This window comes from Cervus canadensis, chromosome 20 (assembly GCF_019320065.1).
Source record: "Cervus canadensis isolate Bull #8, Minnesota chromosome 20, ASM1932006v1, whole genome shotgun sequence".
Lineage (NCBI taxonomy): Eukaryota > Metazoa > Chordata > Mammalia > Artiodactyla > Cervidae > Cervus > Cervus canadensis.
Window position 1 is genome coordinate 10064788 of NC_057405.1, and position 23365 is coordinate 10088152.

At 38.5% G+C, this 23365-nt stretch overlaps 1 protein-coding gene across 1 annotated transcript in view; it reads left to right on the forward strand.

Annotated features, from left to right (window-relative positions):
* The window catches only part of UFL1 (UFM1 specific ligase 1), a 63773-nt gene that overhangs the window by 24682 nt on the left and 15726 nt on the right, over window positions 1-23365 (forward strand). The window contains exons 7-8 of the mRNA XM_043438980.1: window positions 18986-19044; window positions 22784-22930. Of these exons, the coding sequence (XP_043294915.1) occupies window positions 18986-19044; window positions 22784-22930 (206 nt within the window). The remainder of the gene's footprint in view (window positions 1-18985; window positions 19045-22783; window positions 22931-23365) is intronic.

The window sequence follows — 23365 nt, forward strand, 5'->3', positions numbered from 1 at the left end:
TCTTTAGTTTAAGCATGAATTTTGCTATAAGGAGCTGATGACCTGAGGCATAGTCAACTCCAGGTCTTGTTTTTGCTGACTGTATACAGTTTTTCCATCTTCGGCTCCAAAGAATGTAATCAGTCTGATTTGATATTGACAGTGATGTCCATGTGTAAAGTCGTCTCTTGTTTTGTTGAAAAAGGGTGTTTGCTTTGACCAGTGTTTTCTCTTGGCAGAATTCTGTTAGCCTTTGCCCTGCTTCATTTTGTACACCAAGGCCAAACTTGGCTGTTACTCCAGGTATCTTGACTTCCTACTTTTGCATTCCAGTCCCCTTTGTTAAATAGGACATCTTTTGGTGTTGATTCTAGGAGGTCTTGTAGGTCTTTGTTTAACTGATCAACTTTAGCTTCTTCCACATCCATTGGGGCATAGACTTGGATTACTCTGATGTTGAATGGCTTGTCTTGGAAATGAACCGAGATCATTCTGTCATTTTTGAGGTTGCACCCAAGTGTACTGCATTTTAGACTCTTTTGTTGATTATGAGGACTGCTCCATTTCTTCTATGGGATTCTTGCTCACAATAGTAGATATAATGGTCATCTTAATTAAATTCACGCATTCCCATCCATTTTAGTTCACTGATTCCTAAGATGTCAGTGTTTTCTCCTGCCATCTTCTGCTTGACCACATCCAATATGATTTGTGGACCTAATATTCCAAGTTCCTATGTAATACTTTCCTTAATAGTATTGGATTTTACTTTCATCACCAGACACGTCCACAGCCAAGCGTCGCTGCCGCTTTGGACCAGCCGCATCACTGCTTCTGGAGCTGCTGTTAGTAGTTGTCCTCTGCTCTTCTCCAGCAGCATCTTGGACACCATCCAGCCTGTGGGCCTCATCTTTCGCTGTTGTACCTTTTTGCCTGTTCATACAGTTCACTGGGTTCTCACGGCAGAGTCCTGGAGTAGTTTGCCATTCCTTCCACCAGTGGACCACGTTTTGTTAGAACTCTCCACTTCATCGTCTGTGTTTGGGGCCCTACATGGCGTGGCTCATAGCTTCCCTGAGTTTGACACGCCCCTTCACCACCACAAGACAATGATCCTTGAAGGGGCTAATTTTCAGGAACTGTAGATAATTTAGCTGAATATTTTAAGTAAAATAATAAAACAAATTGGCCTATGTAGAAATTTGGTAAAATAATAATTTAGTCAAAAATCACCATACAGAGGTTTTAAATATTAAGTCGTATTTTGAATTAATATTTTCTGCTCTCCTAGGTCTGTCATATGGAAAAGTTATAATGTCTTAAATAGTCAACAAGAGAGGGTCAAGTAGTTTGAATAACTTAAAAGTCTGTTAGTCATATTTTTGTTGTTCAGTTGTTCAGTCATGTCCCACTCTTTGTGACCCCATGGACTGCAGCACGCTAGGCTTCCCTGTCCTTCTTATCTCCCGGAGTTTGCTCAAACTCATGTCCATTGAATTGCTGATGCCACCCAGCCATCTCATCCTTCTCCTGTCCTCAGTCTTTCCCACCATCAGGGTCTTTTCCAGTGAGTCAGCTATTTGCATCAGGTGGGCAAAGTGTTGGAGCTTCAGCATCAGTCCTTTCAATGCATATTTAGGGTAGAACTCCTTTAGGATTGACTGGTTTGATCTCCTTGCTGTCCAAGGGACTCTGAAGCATCTTCTCTAGCACAATTTGAAAGCATCAATTCTTCAACACTCGGTCTGTTGATGGTCAAACTTTCATATCCATACATGACTACTGGAAAAACCATAGATTTGACTAGATGGACCTTTTTTGGGAAAGTGATATCTCTGCTTTATAATACACTGTTCAGATTTGTCATAGCTTTTCTTTCAAGAAGCAAGCGTCTTTTAATTTCATGACAGCAGTCACTGTCCACAGTGATTTTGGAGCCCAAAAATATAATACCTGCCATTGTTTCCGTTTTTTCCCCATGATGTGATGGGACCACATACCATGACCTTAGTATTTTGAATGTTGAGTTTTAAGCCAGCTTCTTCACCCTCCTCTTCACCCTCATCAAGAAGCTCTTTAGTTCCTCTTCGTTGTCTGCCTTTAGAGTAGTGTCATCTGCATATCTGAAATTACTGATACTTCTCCCAGCGGTGTCGATTCCAGCTTGTGCTTCATCTAGCCCAGCGTTTCGCATGATGTACTCTGCATATAAGCTAAATAAGCAGGGGACAGTTTACAGCCTTGATGTGCTCCTTTCCCAATTTTGAACCAGTCCATTTTCCCATGTTCAGTTCTGTTACTTCTTGACCTGCATACAGGTTTCTCAGGTGGCAGGTAAGATGGTCTGATATTCGCATCTCTTTAAGAATTTTCCATTTTGTTGTGATCCACGTAGTCAAGGTTTTAGCGTTGTCAATGAAGCAGATGTTGATGTTTTTCTGGATTCCCTTCGTTTTTCTATGGTCCAGTGGTTGTTTGCAATTTGACTTCTGGTTCCTCTGCCTTTTCTAAATCCAGCTTGAACATCTGGAAGTTCTTGGTTCACATATTGTTGAAGCCTCGCTTGAAGGATTTTGAGCATTACCTTTCTAGCATGTGGAAGAGTGCAATTGTGCAGTAGTTTGAACATTCTTTGGCATTGCCTTTCTTTGGGATTGGAATGAAAACTGGCCTTTTCCAGTCCTGTGTCCCCTGCTGAGTTTTCCAAATTTGCTGGCATATTGAATGCAGCACTTTCACAGCATCATCTTTTAGGATTTGAAATAGTTCAACTGGAATTCCATCACCTCCACTAGCTTTGCTCATAGTGATGCTTCCTAAGGACAACTTGACTTCACATTCCAGGATGTCTGGCTCTAGGTGAGTGATCACACCATCTGGGTCATGAAGATCTTTTTTGTATCTTCTGTGTATTCTTGCCACCTCTTCTTCTGCTTCTGTTAGGTCCATACAGTTTCTGTCCTTTATTGAGCCCATCTTTGCATGAGATGTTCCCTTGGTATCTCTAATTTTCTTGAAGAGATCTTTAGTCTTTCCCATTCTGTTGTTTTCCTCTATTTCTTTGCACTGATCACTGAGGAAGGCTTTCTTCTCTCTCCTTGCTATTCTTTGGAACTCTGCACTCAGATGGGTATATCTTTCATTTCTCCTTTGTCTTTTGCTTCTCTTCTCTTCCTAGCTATTTGTAAGGCATCCTCAAACAACCATTTTGCCTTTTGCATTTCTTTTTCTTGGGGGTGGTTTTGTCACCATCTCTTGTACAGTGTTATGAACCTCTGTCTACAGTGTTTCAGGCACTCTTGTCAGATCTAATCCCTTGAATCTGTTCTCTCTACTGTGTAATTATAAGGGATTTGGTTTAGGTCATACCTGGGGACCTAGTGGTTTTCCCTACTTTTTTCTATTTAAGTCTGAATTTTGCAATAAGGAGTTCAAGATCCGAGTCACCGTCAGCTCCTGGTCTTGCTTCTGTTGATAGTATACAGATTCTCCATCTTCAGCTGCAAAGAATATTTTCAACCTGATTTCAGGATGGAACATCTGATGATCCATGTGCGTGTAGAGTCATCTCTTGTGTTGTTGGAAGAGAGTGTTTGCTATGACCAGTGCCTTCTTTTGGCAAAACTCTGTTAGCATTTGCCGTGCTTCATTTTGCACTCCAAGGTCAAACTTGCCTGTTACTCCAGGTTATCTCTTGACTTCCTACTTTTGCATTCTAATACCCTGTTATGAAAAGGACATATATTTTTGATGTTAGTTCTAGAAGGTCTTGTAGGTCTTCACAGAACCGTTCTTCATCTTCTTCAGCATTAGTGGTTGGGGCATAGACTTGAATTACTATGATGTTGAATGGTTTGCCTTGGAAACAAACGGAGATCATTCTGTCGTTTTTGAGATCGCACCCTTGTACTGCATTTCAGACTCTTGTTGACTATGAGGCCTACTCCATTTCTTGTAAGGATTCTTGCCCACACTAATAGATACAATGGTAATCTGAATTAAATTCGCCCATTTCCATCCATTTTAGTTCACTGATTCCTAAAATGTCGATGTTCACTCTTGCTATCTCTTGTTTGACCACTTATAATTTACCCTGATTCATGGACCTAACATTCTAGGTTCCTACACAATAAGTACTGTTCCTTACAGCTTTCGACTTTACTTTCACCACCAGATACAACCACAACTGGGCATCATTTCCACGTTGACTCAGCCTCTTCATTCTTTTCCAGAGCATTTCCCCGCTCTTCTCCAACAGCATATTGACCTGGGTAGTTCATCTTTCAGTGTCATATCTGTTTGCCTTTTCATGCTGTTCATGGGGTTCTCCAGGCAAAAATGCTGAAGTAGTTTGCCATTCCCTCCTCCAGTGGATCACGTTTTGTCAGGAGTCTCCACCATGACCCGTCCATTTTAGGTGGCCCTACATGGCATAACTCACAGTTTTATTGAGTTATACAAGCCTGTGATCCATGTGATCATATGGTTAGCTTTCTGTAATTGTGGTTTTCATTCTCTCTGCCAACTGATGAGTGAGAATAAGAGGCTAGTGCAAGCTTCCTGTTGGGAGAGACTGGCTGTGGCGAAAACTCAGTTTCACTTTGGTGGCAGGGCCATGCTCAGTAAATGTTTAATCCAATTATCTGCTAATGGGTGGGACTGTGCTCCCTCCCTGTAGTTTGGCCTGAGGTGGCCCAGTCCTGGAGTCTTGTAGTCTCTATAGAAGGGATATAGTCTCTGTTAGGCCTAATGACAACCTCCTCCAAGAGGATTTATGCCAACAAGCTGCACCTCCTAGGACTGCTGGCAACAGTGTCCCGGTCCCCATGGCAGGTCACTGCTGACCCGTGCCTCTCCAGTAGATCCTCAAACACTGAGGCAGGTCTGACTCAGTCTCATGTGGTGGTTACTGCTCCTTTCTTACCCTGGATCCTGGTGAACACAGGTTTTGTTTGTGCCCTGCAAGAGTCTCTGGCTAGTGCATAAGAACAAAAATACAGACTAAACCTAAACCAGAAAACTGGTATAATTGGCTTAAAATAAATAGGGAGCAAAGAATTGGAGTCAGAAAAAAATCTGGATTTTTTTAAATAATTTACTTAAATTATAATTATTAGAAAAGCATTCACAAGAATCTATCCAAAAGAAATTAAAACATATCTCCACACAAAGACATGAAAGCAAATCTTCATAGCAGCGTTTGTCATAATAGCCCCAAACTGGAAATAATCCAAGTGTCCATCAACTGATAATGGATACAAACAACAAAATATGGTATATTCATATACCAGAATACTCTTTAGCAATAAAAAGGAATGAGTGCTGATCCCTGCTTTATTATTCATGAACCTCAAAAATATGCTAAGTAAAGGAAGCCAGATGCATGAGACACATATTGACTCCATTTATGAGAAATCTCTAAAAAGGCACATTTGTAGAGGCAGAAATCCTGTCAGTGGTTCTCTGGGTTACAAGTAGCAACAGGAATTAACTGCAGACATCTAGGAAGGAACTTTTTGGGTGATGGAAGCCTTCTAAAGCGGGATTGTGGTGTTGGTTGCTCAGCTCTGTTAGTTTATTGAGGTCATTGAATTCTGTATTTAGAACTGGTTAGATTTATATGTGTCTCTAATTAAAGCTGTTTTTAAAAATATGTGTAGTCGTTACAGAAAATACTGATAAACAAAAGAGATTAATTAAAGTGGATCTCTCCCAGTCAAATTCCTTAACTGGATTATAGCATTCCAGTTTCCTTTCAGTTTGTGTATGATCTCATTTTTCTTTAAAAATACAGTCATATAAGATTCAGTGACTTCCCAGGTGAGGACAGTCTCTTAGACAGAAAGAATAAACAAAAACTTAATATATAAAAAGGGCAAGGCAGATAGTCAAGATCACTAAGTTCAATTCAGTTGCTCAGTCGTGTCCGACTCTTTGTGACCCCATGAACCGCAGCACGCCAGGCCTCCCTGTCCACCACCAACGGCCAGAGTTCACCCAAACCCATGTCCATTGAGTCGGTGATGCCATCCAACCATCTCATCCTCTGTCGTCCCCTTCTCCTCCTGCCCTCAATCTTTCCTAGCATCAGGGTCTTATTAAATGAGTCAGCTCTTCGCATCAGATGGCCAAAGTATTGGAGTTTCAGCTTCAGCATCAGTCCTTCCAGTGAACACCCAGGATCAAGATCGCTAAATCTGAAGTTAAATTTTGGTCAGAAAGGAAATTGATCCTGGAATAGGAAAACAGATCAGTTACCTAGTATTTCAGTAGCATAATTCTGCTTAAGGATGTAAAATTTCATGCAGTTTTTTTTTTTAAGTTAATTTACAGTATTGTGTTCATTTCTCGTGTGAAGCATGTAATTCAGGTGTACGTGTATTTGTATATATTTTTCATCTTCTTTTCCATTATAGTTTATTGCAGGGCATTGAACATAGTTCCCTGTGCTATACAGTAGAACCTTATTTATCTATAGTAATTAGTGTCTCTTAATCCCAAACTTCTAATTTATCCCTCTCCTACCCCTTTTCTCCTTTGTAACCACCAGTTTGTTTTCTGTGTCTGAGTCTGTTTCTGTTCTTTAAATAAGAGCATTTGTATCATATTTTAGATTTCATATCCAAGTGATACTATATGATATCTGTCTTTCTGTGTTTGACTTAACTTCACTTAGTATGATAATCTCTAGGTCTATCCATATTGCTGCAAATGGCATTATTTTATCCTTTTTTTATGGCTGAGTAGTAATCCATTGTATGTATGTACCACATCTTTATCCATTCCTCTGTTGATGGACACTTAGGTTGCTTCCATGTCTTACCTGTTGTAAATAGTGCTGCTTTGATCATTGGGTGCATACATCTTTTTGAATCATAGTTTTGACCAGTTTATATACCCAGAAGCAGGATTGCTGGATCATATGGCAGCTTTAGTTTTTTAAGGAGCCTCCATACTGTTTTCCATAGTGGCTTTACCAATTTATATTCCCATCAACAGTGTAGGAGGGTTCCCTTTTCTCCACATCCTCTCCAGTATTTATTATTTGATGAAAGCTCTTCTGACCCATGTGAGGGTGATACCTTATTGAAGTTTTGATTTGCATTTCTCTAATTACATTGAGCATCTTTTCATGTGCATATTGGCCATCTGTGTGTCTTCTTTGGGTCTTCTATTTGGGTCTGTTTGGGTCTAATGTCTATTTGGGTCTTCTGCATGTTTTTTGATTGGGTTGTTTTTTTTTTTTTGATTGAGATATGTAAGCTGTTTGTATATTTTGGAAATTAATCCCTTGTTGGTCACATCATTTGCAGATATTTTCTCACGATATGTAAGCTGTCCTTTCATTTTGTTTATGGTTTTCTTTGCTGTGTAAAAACTTGTAAGTTTGAATTAAGTCCCATTTGTTTATTTTTGCTTTTATTTCTGTTGCCTTAGAAGGTTGACCTAAGAAAACATTGCTACAGTTTATGTCAGATAATATTTTTCCTGTGTTCTCTTCTAGGCGTTTTGTGGTGTCATGTCCTACATTTAAGTCTTTAAGTCATTTTCAGTTTTTTTGGTGTGTACGGCATGAGGGAGTGTTCTGATTTCATTGATTTACATATGGCTCTCCAGTTTTCCAAACACCACTTCCTGAAGAGACTCTTCTCTGTGTATATTCTTGCCTCATTTGTCAAAGATAAATTGACCATGGGTGGTGGGTTTATTCTAAGCTTTCTCTGTATTTTGTTTTGGGGGGCTTTTTTTTTTGCCATGTGGCTTGCAGGAGATTAATTCCCCAATCAGGAATTGAACCTCTGCCATCAGCAATGGAAATGCAAAGTCCTAACCACTGGACCACCAGGGAATTCCTTGGGCTGTCTTTTCTGTTCCATTGATCTAGATGTCTGTTTTTGTGCCAATACCATGGTGTTTTGATTACTATAGCTTTAAATTATTGTCTGAAGTCTGGGAGGGTTGAGCTTCCTGCTTTGTTCTTTTTCCTCGGGATTGCTTTGGCAATTCTGGGTCTTTTATGGTTTCATATAAATTTTAGGGTTTTTCTGGTCCTGTGAAAAATGTCGTGAGTAATTTGACACAGATCACATTAAATCTGTAGATTGCTTTGGGTACTGTGGTCATTTTAGCAATATTAATTCTTCCAGTCCAAAAGCATGAGATATCTTGCCATTTGTTTGCATCATCTTCAGTTTCCTTTGTTAATGTTTTGTACTTCTGAGCATATAAGTCTTTCACCTCTTTGATGAGGTTTATTCCTAAGTATTTTTTGATGCAATTTTAAAAAGGATTGCTTTTTTACTTGCTGTTTCTGATACCTTTCATTATTAGTGTAAAGAAATGCAACAAATTTCTATATGTTAATCTTGTATCATGCTACCTTGCTTAATTCGTTTATCAGTTTTAGTAGTTTTTGTGTGGAGTCTTTTGTTGTTGTTCAGTCACTTAGTCATGTCTTAACTCTTTGCAGCCCCATGGACTGCTGCATGCCAGGCTCCCTGTCCTTCAGTATCTCCTGTAATTTGCCCAAACTCTTGTCCATTGAGTTGGTGATGCTATCGAATCATCTCATCCTCTTCCTCCCCTACCTCCTTTTGCCTCCATTCTTTGCCAGCATCAAGATCTTTTCCAGTGAGTGGCCTCTTTGCATCAGGAGGCCAAAGTATTAGAGCTTTAGCTTCAGCAACAGTCCATCCAATGAATATTCAGAGTTTCTTTCCCTTAGGGTTGATTGGTTTGATCTCCTTGCTGTCCAAGGGATTTGCAAGAGTTTTATCCAGCACCATAATTCGTAAGCATCAGTTCTTCAGTGCTCAGCCTTCTTTGTGATCCAACTCTCAAATCCACATATAATTACTGAAAAAAACCATAGCTTTGTACATCTGTGTCTCTTTTTCTGTACAGACTTTTGGACTCTGTGGGAGAAGGCGAGGGTGGGATGTTGTGAGAGAACAGCATCGAAACATGTGTATTATCAAGGGTGAAACAGATCACCAGCCCAGGTTGGATGCATGAGACAAGTGCTTAGGGCTGGTGCACTGGGAAGACCCAGAGGGATGGAATGGGGAGGGAGGTGGGTGGGGGGATCGGGATGGGGAACACATGTAAATCCATGGCTGATTCATGTCAATGTATGGCAAAAACCACTACAATATTGTAAAGTAATTAGCCTCCAACTAATAAAAATAAGTGGGAAAAAAAAACACATAGCTTTGACTATACAGATTTTGTCGGCAAAGAGATGTCTCTGCTTCTTAATATGCTTTCTAGGTTTGTCATAACTTTCCTTCCAAGGAGCAAGTATCTTTGAATTTCATGGCCGCAGTGCTTTTCTGCAGTGATTTTGAAGCGCAAGAAAAGAAAATCTGTCACCATTTCGACTCTTTATCTTCTATTTGCCATGAAATGATGGGGCCAGATGCCATGATCTTAGTTTCTGAATGTTGAGCTTTAAGCCAGTGTTTTCACTCTCCTCTTTCACCCTCATCAAGAGGGTCTTTAGTTCCTCTTCACTTTCTGCCATTAGAGTGGTGTCATCTACATATCTGAGGTTGTTGATATTTCTCCCAGCAGTCTGCATTCCAGCTTGTAATTCATTCAGTCCAGCATTTCACTGATGTACTCTGCATAGAAGTGAAATAAGCAGGGTGACAATATACAGTCTTGTCGTATTCCTTCCCCAATTTGGAACCAGTCCATTATTCCATGTCCAGTTATAACTATTGCTTCTTGACCTGCATACAGGTTTCTCAGGAGACAGGTAAGGTGTTTCCATCTCTTTAAGATTTTTCCACAGTTTGTTGGATCCACTCAGTCAAAGGCTTTAGTGTAGTCAATGAAGCAGAAGTATATGTCTTTGTGGAATTCTCTTGCTTTTTCTGTAATCCAGTGAATGTTGGCAAGAGATCTCTGGTTCCTTTACCTTTTCTGAAACCAGCTTGTACATCTGGAAGTTCTTGGTTCACGTAACTGCTAAAGCCTAGCCTGCAGCATAAGCTTGCACAATTGTACAGTAGTTTGAACATTCTCTGTCATTGCCCCTCTTTGGGATTGGAATGAAAACTGACCTTTTCCAGTCCTGTGACCACTGCTGAGTTTTCCAGATTTACTGACATGCAGAATGCAGTTTTAACAACATCATCTTTTAGGATTTTAAATAGCTCAGCTGGAATTCCATCAGCTCCACTAGCTTTGTTCATAGTAATGCTTCCTAAGGCCCACTTGACTTCACACTCCAGGATGTCTTGCTCTAAGTGAGTGACCACACTGTCATGGTTATCCAGGTCATTGAGACTTTCTTACATAATTCTTCTGTGTATTCTTGCTATTTTTTCTTAATCTTTTCTGCTTCTCTTAGGTCCTTACAATTTCTGTCCTTTATCATGCCCGTCCTTACATGAAATGTTCCCTTAACATGTCCAGTTTTCTTAAGGAGATCTCTAGTCTTTCCCATTCTGTTGTTTTCCTCAGTTTCTTTTCATTGTTCACTTAAGGCCATCTTGTCTCTCCTTGTTCTTCTCTGAAACTCCACATTCAGTTGGATATATCTTTCCCTTTCTCCCTTGCCCTTAGCTTCTTTTTTCAGCTATTTATAAAGGCTGCTTATAACCATTTTGCCTTCTTTCATTTCTTTTTCTTTGGGATGGTTTTGGTCACCCCTTCCTGTAAAATGTTATGAACCTCCATCTGTAGTTCATCTGGCACTCTGTCTGCCAGATGTAATCCCTTGAAACTATTCACCTCCACTGTATAATCATAAGGTATTTGATTTAGGTCATACCTGACCTAGTGGTTTTCCCTACTTTCTTCAGTTTAAGCCTGAATTTTGCAATAAGGAGCTCATGATCTGAGCCACAGTCAGCTCCCAGTCTTGTTTTTACTGACTGTATGGAGCTTCTCCCATCTTGGGCTGCAAAGAATATTGACCATCTGGTAATGTCCATGTGTAGAATCATCTCTTGGAATCTTTCGAGTTGTTTATATATGGTATCATGTCATCTGCTTATAATGAAAATTTTACCTCTTCCCTTCCATTTTGGATACCTTTTATTGCTTTTTCTTGTCTGATTCCTGGAGCTAGGACTTCTGATACTCTGTTGAATGGAAGTGGTGCGAGTGGGCACGCTTGTCTTGTTCCAAAATTTTATTAGGAAGGTTTTCAGCTCTTCACCATTGAGTATTATCTTATCTGTGGATTTGTCATACATAGCTTTTATTATGTTGAAATATGTTCTGTCTCACCCACTTTGGTAAGAATTTTTATCATGAATGGGTGTTGATATATGGTATCATGTCATCTGCTTATAATGAAAGTTTGTCAGATGCTTTTCTGCATCTGTTAAGATCATGTGGTTTTGTTTGTTCTTTTGTTTATATGGTTTATCACATTCATTTGCATATGTTGAACCATTCTTATGAACTTGGGGTAGATTCCACTTGGTCATGGTATATGGTCTTTTTTATGTGTTGTTTGATGCAGTTTGCTAATATTTTGTTGATATTTTTTGCATCTATATTCATCAAACATAGTGACCTGTAATTTTCTTTTCTTTTTTTTTTTATTTTTTGATGCTGTGTTTGGTTTTGGTATCAGGGTGATTGTGGCTTCATTGAATGTCTTTGGGAATGTTTCCTCCCCTTCAGTCTTTTGGAAGATTTTGAGAAGGATTAGTATAATCCTTTGTATGGTTGGTAGAATTTGCCTGTGAAGCCATCAAGCCCTGGACTTTTGTTGTAGAAAGCTTTTAAATTAAAGATTCTATTTTACTTCTAGGGATAGGTCTGTTCAAATTATGTAGTTCTTCTTGATTCAGTTTTGATGGGCTGATTTTTTTTCTAGTTTTTTAAATTGAAGTATAGTTGTTAGTAGTGTTGTGCTATTTTCAGGTGTATCTTTGTCTAATTTTTGTATCAGGCTGATGGTAGGTAGCTTCACAGAATGACTTTTGGAGTATTTCCTCCTCTTCAGTATTTTGGAAGAGTTTGAGAAGGATCATTATAAGTTCTTTGTATGCGTGGTAGAACTCCTCATTAAAGCCATCCAGCCCTGTACTTTTGTTTGCAGAGAGTTTTTTTTTAATCATTATTCCTACAGATTCTATTTCACTTATAGTGATCAGCCTGTTCAAATTATCTGTGCTTAATTCAGTTTTGGTGGACTGTATATTTCTAGAAACTTGTCCACTTCTTCTGGGTTGTCTAATTTGATGGCTTGTAATTGTTCATAGCATTCTCTTATAACAGATACTTTGTATTTCTGTGATATTGGTTGTTATTTCTTCTCTTTCATTTCTTATTTTATTTGGTTCTCTCTTTTTGTTCTTGGTGAACCTGGCTAGAGGTCTGCTAATTTTGTTTACCCTTTCAAAGAACCAACTCTTGGTTTTATTGATTTTCTTTTTCTATTTTTTTAAATTTCCAGTATAGTTAATTTACAGCATTGTGTTTCAGGTGTACAACAAAGCGATTCAGTTATATTTATATATGTATATGTGTGCATATATATATTCTTTTTCAGATTCTTTTCCCTTATAGATTATTACAAAATATTGAATACAGCTCCCTATGTTATACAGTGGTTCAGTTCAGTCACTCAGTCATGTCCAACTCTTTGCAACCCCATGAACCGCAGCACACCAGGCCTCCCTGTCCATCACCAACTCCCAGAGTTTACCCAAACCCATGTACATTGTCGGTGATGCCATCCAACTATCTCATCCTCTGTTGTCCCCTTCTCCTCCCACCCTCAATCTTTCCCAGCATCACGGTCTTTTCAAATGAGTCAGCTCTTTGCATCAGGTGGCCAAAGTTTTGGAGTTTCAGCTCCAACATCAGTCCTTCCAATGAACACCCGGGACTGATCTCCTTTAGGATGGACTGGTTGGATCTCCTTGTGGTCCAAGGGACTCTCAAGAGTCTTCTCCAACACCACACTTCAAAAGCATCAATTCTTCTCCACTCAGCTTTCTTTACAGTCCAACTCTCACATCCATACATGACCACTGGAAAAACCATAGCCTTGACTAGATGGACCTTTGTTGGTAAAGTAATGTCTCTTTTTAATATGCTGTCTAGGTTGGTCATAACTTTCCTTCCAAGGAGTAAGCGTCTTTTAATTTCATGGCTGCAGTCACCATCTGTAGTGATTTTGGAGCCCAAAAAAATAAAGTCTGATACCGTCCACTCTTTCCCCATCTATTTGCCATGAAGTGATGGGACCAGATGCCATGATCTTAGTTTTCTGAATACTGAGTTTTAAGCCAGTTTTTTCACTGTCCTCTTTCACTTTCAAGAGGCTCTTTAGTTCTTCTTCCCTTTCTGCCATAAGGGTGGTGTCATCTGCATATCTTAGGTTATTGATGTTTCTCCCGGCAGTCTTGATTCCAGCTTGTGCTTCCTCTAGCCCAGCATTTTCTCTCAATGTGCTCTGCGTATAAGTTAAATAAGCAGGGTGACAATATACAGCCTTGATGTACTCCTTTTCCTATTTGGAACCAGTCTGTTGTTCCATGTTCAGTTCTAACTGTTGCTTCCTGACCTGGATACAGGTTTCTCAAGAGGCAGGTCAGGTGGTCTGGTATTCCCATCTCTTCCAGAATTGTCCACAGTTTATTGTGATCCACACAGTCAAAGGCTTTGGCATAGTCAGTAAAGCAGAAATAGATGTTTTTCTGGAACTCTCTTGCTTTTTCAATGATCCAGCAGATGCTGGCAATTTGATCTCTGGTTCCTCTGCCTTTTCTAAAACCAGCTTGAACATCTGGAAGTTCACTGTTCACATATTGCTGAAGCCTGGCTTGGGTGGCGGTTTAATCACTAAGTCATGTCCAACTCTTGTGACCCCATGGACTGTAGGCCGCCAGGCTCCTCTGTCCATGGGATTTTCCAGGAAAGAATACTTGAGTGGGTTGCCATTTCCTTCTCCAGGGGAACTTCCTGACCCAGGGATTGAACCAAGGTCTCCTGCGTTGCAGGCAGATTCTTTACCAGCTGAGCCCCCAGGGGAGCCCAGGCTACACAGCAGGTTCTTGTTTATCTGCTTGTATAGCAGTGGTGGTCTAGTCACTAAGCCATGTCCGACTCTTGGACTGCATGGATGACAGCCCACCAGGCTCCTCTGTACATGGGATTTCCCAGGCATGAATACCAGAGTGGGTTGGCATTTCCTTCTCCAGGGGATCTTCCCCACCCAGGAATTGAACCAAGGTCTCCCAGGTTGCAGGCAGATTTTTTACCATCTGAACCACCAGGTAAACCGTATATATAGTAGTGTATATGTATTAATCCCAAGCTTTTCATTTACCCCTCCCCTGTTTCTCCCCCCATTTTCCCCTTGGGTAACTAAATTTGTTTTCTATGCCTGTGGGTTTGTTTCTATTTTGTAAATAAGTTTATTCATGTCATTTTCTAAAATTTCACATATAAGCAATATCATATGCTATTTGGCTTACTTCTGTTAGTATGACAGTCTGCACTTCCATTAATGTTTCTGCAGAAGACAGCATTTTTCTTATGGCTGAGTAATACCCCACTGTGTGTGGGGGAGGTGTATCACATCGTTTTTATCCTGTCATCTGTACTGAACATTTAGGTTGCTAAATGGACATTAGGTTGCTGTGCTGCAATGAATATTGGGATGCATGTTTTTTTCAAAGTATAGTTTTATCTAGTTGTATGCCCAGGAGTGCAATTACAGGGTCACATGGTAGCTTTGTTTTTAATTTTTTTAAGGAACCTCCATATTGTTCTCCATAGTCCCTGTACAGATTCACATTCTTACCGACGGTGTAGGAGGGGTCCTTTTTCTCTACACCCTCTCCAGCATTTATTTGTAGACTTTGATGATGGTCATTTTGACTGGTATTAGGTGATACCTCATTGTGATTTTGATTTGCAGTTCTGTAATAATTAGCAATGTTGAACATTATTTCATGGGCCTGTTGGTCATCTGTATGTCTTTTATGGAATGTATGTCTTAAGTATTCTGCCCATTTTTTCATTGGATTATATCTATTTTTTTTAATCTCTTATTTTATTGATCCTCCTCTGAGCTTCATTATTTCCTTCCTTCTGTTCATTGTAGGTTTTATTTTTTCTTCTTTTTCTAGTTTTTTTAGGTGTTAGGTTGTTTAATTAAGATTTTTCTTGTTTTTGGAGGACAGCCTGTATCATTATGAACTTCCCTCTAAGGGAATTGCTTTTGCTGTATCCCAGAGATTTTGTATGGTTGTGCTTTCATTGTCAGTTATCGCAGGATATTTTCAGCATTCCGTTTTGATTTCATCATGACCCATTATTTTTTTAGTAGCATGTTGTGTCCTCTCCACTAATAGTTTTTTTTTTTTTTTTTCTTGTTTCTGTTTCTGTGGTCGATTTCTAGTTTCATACTGTTATGGTCAAAAAAGATACTTGAAATAATTTCTACCTCTTCAGTTTGTTGAGGTTTGCTTTATAGCCTCATCTGTGGTAACTCCTTGAAAATGTTCCATGTGCACTCAGAAATTATGTGTTTTCTTGGATCTTTTTAATGTAGTGTCCTGAAAATATCAATTAAATCTGTTCTAGTGTGTCATTGATTTTCTGTCTGGAAGATCTCACCATTGATGTGAATATGGTGCTAAAGTCTCCTACTATTATTGTATTCCCATCAATTTCTCCCTTTATGTCTGTTAGTATTTGTTTTATGTATTCAGATGCTCCTGTGTTGGGTGTATATATGTTAACAAGTGTAATATCCTCTTGTATTGATCCTTTCATCATTATTTAGTGTCCTAGTTTATCTTTTTTTATGGTCTCTATTTCAAAGTTTATTTTTCCTCATGTGAGTATTGCTAGCCTCTCTTTCTTGCCACTGCTGTTTGCATGATAAACTTTTATCCATCCCCTCACTTTTAATCCATATGTGTCATTTGCCCCCTAAAGTGGATCTTTTGTAGGCAGGATATTGTAGGCCCTTTTTTTTTTTTTTTTTCATCCAATCTGTCACTCTTTGACTCTGGATTGGAGCATTTAGTCTATTGACCTTTAAGGTAATTATTGGTATATTGGTATATATTTCCATTTTAAACCTTGTTTTCCAGTTGTTTTGTATTTCTTAATGTTTCCTTTTTCTTTTCGTCTTTCCTTTTGTGGTTTGATGTTTTCTTTTGTATTATGCTTTCATTCTCTTTTGGGTTTTGTGACTCTATTGTGTGTTTTTGATTTGTGATTACCCTATTTTTCAGATGTTTTAACACATTCCAAACCCTTGCTTCAAACTGGTAATCATATAGGCTCAAACATACTCTTAAAAATCTATATTTTACTACTCTTCTCCCCCATATTTTATGATTTTGATGTCCTTTTTCACACCTTCATGTTTATCCTTTTGCTGGTCATTGTAGTTATTGTCACTTTCTTCCACAATATTTTTTTAATCTGTGCAGTGGCCTATTTAAGTGGTTTACTTTCCAGCTGTGATTTTTTTTCCCCCTACAGATTGTTCCTTATTTTCTGTTTAAAGAAGACCTTTCAATATTTCTGTTAGGATAGGTTTAGTATTGCTGTATTTTTTTTAGCTTTTTGCTTGTCTGATAAATTCTTTCTCCTATTTTAAATGACAGTATTGCTGGTAGAGTTTGCTAAGTTGTAGGTTTCCCTTTCAAGACATCAAATGTCACTTTCTTCTGGCCTGAAACCTTTTGTAGAGAAATCAATCGATAGGCTTAAGTGGGTTCCCTTTGTAACTCTGTTTTTACTTCTGCTGACTAGAAACCTTCCTCTAACTGCTATTTGAATTATAATATGTCTTATTGTGGGTTTGTTTGGGTTCATCTTTTGGAGGGAGGAGCTTCTGTGCTTCCTTTACCTGGATATCTGTTTCCTTCCTTAGATTTGGGAGATTTTCAGCCATAATTTCTTCCAGCGTTTTCAATCCCCTTTTTTCTTCTCCTGAGATCCCGTTATGCATAGATTGGAACACTTTATATTATCCCATAGGTCTCATATATTGCCTTCATTTGTCTTTTTGTCTGCTGCTCTTATTGGGTGATTTCCATTATTCTACCTTCCAGATCATTTATTCATTTTCTGTATCATTCAGTTTGCTGTTTATTGCCTTTAACTTGGCTTTAATCTCAGCAAATGAGTTTTCTAGTTTTTCTTGATTCCTCTCTGTAGTTACTAGTTACTTGTTACAGAGATCTGCATTTCTATTGATAACCTTTCTTAATTCTTCACTAGTTTCATTACCTCCTTTTTGAACTCAGGGTCTAGTAGACTGGAGAAATTTGTTTCATTTTTTTTTTTTTTTTCCTTTTCCTTACTGGGGAGTTGTCTTGATCTTTTAACTGGGTATGGTCCCTCTTCATTTTACTTACATTTTTCTGACTCTGTTAATTTAGGAGAAATAGCTATCTACTGTGGTCTTCGAGGACTGATTTTATGTAGGAGCATCCCTGGGTAGCCTGCATGAATCTAATATTTGGGGTGAGGCCTCTTTTTAGTACAGGTGCCTGTCAAGTCTTTTCTCAGTATGTGCTGGCCGTTATCCCCTTGATGGGGGTGTGACTGGTGCTGTGACCAGAGCTTCCAGTGGATATTGAGCAGGGCCTCCTCTTGGCTCTGTGGTTCTCAGAGCCCTGTTGGGAACAGAGCTGCTCCCAAGTTGTTGGAGTAGAAGTCCCCAGATCCATGTCAAAGCTGTGGTATGAGAAAGGCAGGCCTGGAGTGCTCCCACTGGGAGAGAAACCGCTGCGTAACTCCTCCACAGAAGCTGTCCACAGGGAGTGCATTCTGTGGTGCTGCCTGTCAGTCATCGTGTGGGCTCATAAAGTACATTGTTGGAATTGCCCTTGCCCCTTCTCAACCATGGGAATGCAGGCAGTTGGCCTGGGTTACCCTCAAGCACTGTGCTCACAAAACCATTGGCACAGATCTGCAGGCTCAGGTCCTCTGTAGTTAGGCACCTAAACTGTCATGGTCACACACCTGGACCTGCCATGAGAGCTACAGACCCCAGTCCCACCTATGTATGTGCATGCCCCCAAAGCTTGCAACTGTTCATGCCAGACCTGCCGCAGCCAAGGAGCGCCAGTAATCTTGTATGTCCAACAGGTGCTAAGCTTGCAAAACCATCAGCATGGCGTAAATCCGTAGATTGATCAGCCGCTGAGACATAGCTCAGATTTGAGCCCCACCTCCAAATGTGGGCATCACTTCAGCTCTTGCATCCTCCCAGAGCTCATAAAGGAAGAGCCACACTGCTGTGAGCACACAGAGATTAAAGATGCTCTGGTGGGACCCTGCCCTTCCCTTCTCTCGAGGGTTACCGAATTAACAATGGGGCTTCTACAGCAGACTCAGGCTCAATCCTGTGAACACCTCTGAAGCACACTCTACCTCCTTCAGGCTGTTTCTGCACAGCCAACCCCTGTCCTCTCCCCAGGTCTGTCCCCTGGACCCCAAATTTCAGCACCCAGCCCGTGATGTCCACTAGCAGACATGTGTCCTTGGCTGGGAATTGCAGCGAGGTGGGCAGGACCATTAGTGCCAATCTCTCTCTGTTCTGCCTGTGGCAGACTCGTTACTGCACTCTGCTCTGAGTCTCTGAAGCTCTCTTTCCATCCTGGTGGACATTTCAGCCAGTGAAAGGGGTTCCCAGGGTGAAGGAACCTTTCCTCTTTCACAGGTCCTTCCTGAGGGCCTAGAGCCTGTCCCAACTTCTTTTTTTCTTCCTACCCAGATTCTTGGTGATCTTTCTTGCAACTTTGTATGAGGTCTGTCAGCTTTCAGAAGGTATTCTGTGAGAATTAGTCCACATGTAGATGTATTTTTGATGTATTTATGGGAGGTATATATATTTATCTTTTCCACCATCTTGATCTCTGGTACAATTTTTGCCTTCATTTTTTTCTTCTAAATTAATTTATGTTTTTCATAAGCTAATCATCCTAGTTTATTTAATTCCTAACTATGTGCAACTCTATAATCAGTAAAAAGGTTTTTGTTTTGTTTTCTCTACATAAAGGCCTACAACAGTGAATTCTTTGATTTCAAGATATGGATTTCAAGAGCAGCTTCTTTACTGTGAGTTTGATTTAAATTGCATTTCACTTAATTAGCTTTTGAATAGACTAAATATAAAACTTAACTAATTGTAATATTTTTACCTCTTTTAATCTTAAAACTTATTAAAATATTTCTAGTTGTGAAGTTTCTCTGTACCATTTTTCATGTATGTGTCTTATCTGTTATATCCACCATTTAGTATTAGGTACCTCAAGAGGAATGGAATTTTTTTTTAAATTGTGTATGTGTATAAAATACTGTGCTGTGTGTATGCATATATAGAGAGATTTTAAATTTTAGGATTAAGAATAATTTTCACTTTGTTTCTTATCAATTTTTCCTAAATTTTTTTATGAAAGTAAGTGTGTGGGGGCTTCCCTGGTGCCTCAGACGGTAAAGAATCTGCCTGCAATACAGGAGACCCAGGTTCAATCCCTGGATCAGGAAGATCCTCTGGAGTAGGAAATAGCAACCCATTCCAGTATTCTTGCCTGGAAAATGCCATGGACAGAGGAGCTAGTGGGCTATCGTCCATGGCGTGTTTGGCTAAAAAAATTTTACAAAAAGCTTATAGCATTAAAAGTATATTCTTAGCATTTAAAAAATACAGTAATCTCTCTAAAATAATGTTGGTCCATTGCCTATTTTGTGTGTCTGTGAAACTCTCTCTTTCAAACTTTAATTTTGTATTGCTGTACAGCTGATTAACAATGTGGTAGTTTATATGTATATGTATGACTGAGTTCTTTCGCTGTTCATCTGTGAAACTCTTAAGAGGTTTTGAAGGGTTTTTTTTTTTCCCCTAAGCTTGACTGGAATAATTTTTTAAAGCAGTGGCTTAATTTTTCAACTCAGGTATACCTGCTGTACAAGTATAAGAATTAAATAATAGAAAAGAAATTCAAATACAGAACCAAAAATTTAATTTTTATTCACTATGTTTTACAGAATGTGGAGATAAATTTTTTAAGACAAATTAAAAATGTGATGTATTTTGGAATCTGCTTAATTGGGTTTGGTGGAATTTCATTATAATATAAACTTCTTTAAGTAATAACTGATAATTTGATAATTTTGGTCTGAATTTAGCTTGGATTTGTGTTGTACAGTCACACAAAATTTTAAATTATGTGTTTGAAATTTAGACCTTTTTGATGTATTCTAATTTACTCAGCAATGGAATTCTGAAATTCATTTTTAAACTAATTTTTATTTCTGTTAAAGGCTAAGTTTCCTGAATCATTTTGTCCCAGACATCTTTTGAATGTTCTTGTTGGTACACTTAGAAATAACTCCTTCCTATCTGCTTTATCTTTTTTTTAGGCAATTGATATTTAAAACAACAAAGTGTGTAGTTAAATGTTACAGTTTAAATAAAAAGCATAAATTTCCCACCAACAGTGTAAGAGGGTTCCCTTTTCTCCACACCCTCTCCAGCATTTATTGCTTGTAGACTTTTGGATAGCAGCCATCCTGACTAGCGTGAAATGGTACCTCATTGTGGTTTTGATTTGCATTTCTCTGATAATGAGTGATGTTGAGCGTCTTTTTATGTGTTTGTTAGCCATCTGTATGTCTTCTTTGGAGAAATGTCTGTCTAGTTCTTTGGCCCACTTTTTGATTAGGTCTTTTATTTTTCTGGAATTGAGCTGCAGGAGTTGCTTGTATATTTTTGAGATTAATTCTTTGTCCGTTGCTTCATTTGCTATTATTTTCTCCCATTCTGAAGGCTGTCTTTTCACCTTGCTTATAGTTTCCTTTGTTGTGCAGAAGCTTTTAATTTTAATTAGGTCCCATTTGTTTATTTTTGCTTTTCCACTATTCTGGGAGGTGGGTCATAGAGGATCTTGCTGTGGTTTATGTCGGAGAGTGTTTTGCCTATGTTCTCCTCTAGGAGTTTAATAGTTTCTGGTCTTACGTTTAGATCTTTAATCCATTTTGAGTTTATTTTTGTGTATGGTGTTAGAAAGTGTTCTAGTTTCATTCTTTTACAAGTGGTTGACCAGTTTTCCCAGCACCACTTGTTAAAGAGGTTGTCTTTTTTCCATTGTATATTCTTGCCTCCTTTGTCAAAGATACGGTGTCCATAGGTTCGTGGGTTTATCTCTGGGCTTTCTGTTTTGTTCCATTGATCTATATTTCTTTCTTTGTGCCAGTACCATACTGTCTTGATGACTGTGGCTTTGTAGTTGTAGTACAGCCTGAAGTCAGGCAGGTTGATTCCTCCAGTTTCATTCTTCTTTCTCAAGATTGCTTTGGCTATTTGAGGTTTTTTGGTATTTCCATACAAATTGTGAAATTATTTGTTCTAGTTCTCTGAAAAATACCGCTGGTAGCTTGATAGGGATTGCATTGAATCTATAGATTGCTTTGGGTAGTATACTCATTTTTACTATATTGATTCTTCCATTGCATGAACATGGTATATTTCTCCATCTATGTGTGTCCTCTTTGATTTCTTTCACCAGTGTTTTATAGTTTTCTATATATAGGTCTTTTGTTTCTTTAGGTAGATATAATCCTAAGTACTTTATTCTTTTCGTTGCAGTGGTGGATGGAATTGTTTCCTTAATTTCTCTTTCTGTTTTCTCATCGTTAGTGTATAGGAATGCAAGGGATTTCTGTGTGTTAATTTTATATCCTGCAATTTTACTGTATTCATTGATTAGCTCTAGTAATTTTCTGGTGGAGTCTTTATGGTTTTCTATGTAGAGGATCATGTCATCTGCAAACAGTGAGAGTTTTACTTCTTCTTTTCCAATCTGGATTCCTTTTATTTCTTTTTGTTCTCTGATTGCTGTGGCCAAAACTTCCAAAACCATATTGAATAGTAGTGGTGAGAGTGGGCACCCTTGTCTTGTTCCTGACTTTAGGGGAAAGGCTTTCAATTTTTCACTATTGAGGATAATGTTTGCTGAGGGTTTGTCATATATAGCTTTATTATGTTGAGGTATGTTCCTTCTATTCCTGCTTTTTGGAGGGTTTTTATCATAAATGGATGTTGAATTTTGTCAAAGGCTTTCTCTGCATCTATTGAGATAATCATATGGTTTTTATTTTTCAATTTGTTAATGTGGTATATTACATTGATTGATTTGCAGATAATGAAGAATCCTTGCATCCCTGGGATTAAAAAAAAAAAAAAAGCATAAATTTGGTGTTAATGGCAGCACCAGTAGGTGGCAGAGTTGAAGTTTGGACTTAGGCTATCTGGATCCATACCTATCCTCTTAACCATGGCATTATACTTCTGTTATAGGTAGGGTTTAAATGTGTTGCTTCAGTTTAAACAGTGGAAGTGTAATAATTTATACAGATTTTCATGGCTTCATTTTACACTGTTGATTCTAATAGGATCCAGGTGTCTTGATTTTCTAAATATGAGAATATTGAACTTGGTTACACCAGTGATTGTGTATTATCTACTCTGAAAGTGTATAGTCGTCTACTTTTAATCATGAGATAGATAATGGAATGTTTTTCCAAAATAACTCAGACTAAACAGTTCAACATTAATATTAATTAGTTTGAATTACAGTTCAGCATCTTTAGCTAGTTGACACAGTTTCCTGAATTTATGACATGAGTATTCTCATAAATGGCAGGAAAGTTTTGTCTAAAATATGATGTCTTTATTTAGTATGCAACTTGAATTTTAAATTGCTTTTTTTAAGGATAATAAATAAATGGTGAAATTGTAAAGTGTTTTACTTCTGAGATTTTTACGTGCTCTATTTCTGTTTGTTTTTCTTTTAAGCTGTTCTTGAAGAACTTGTTAATAACGGACGCTTACGAGGCACTGTGGTTGGTGGGAGACAGGATAAGGCAGTGTTTATCCCTGACATTTACTCCAGAACACAGAGTGCTTGGGTGGATTCTTTTCTCAGGCAGAATGGCTATCTGGGTAACTTTTTCTTTTTTTTCTTTAAACGAAAAATCATTTCTGACGTTTAACACATTCTTAGAAAAACTGTATTAACCCTGGGAGTGAGTACACATGTACTTTACTGTTGGCCAACAGACTAGAGTGGCTCTCTTTGAATATGAAAGTAGTCACATTGAAGGTTTTTGTGAGTCATGTAACTGAGTTTAATTACATAGTCACTGAACAGTTGTAATGTAGAAAGGCCAAAGCTAGTATTGATTGTTACCAGCCTTCCAGTAATGTGATACTATATATCAAATACTTCCAGTTCTTTTTAATTCATAAAAAGTGATTGTTTTTATACCATAATTTATAAAGTTGCCTGATTTACATAATCTTAGAAATACTTTATTGGCTGTCAGTTTTATCATTTTTATTAGTTATCCTGTATGTCAGAAACACTGAAGTTATACT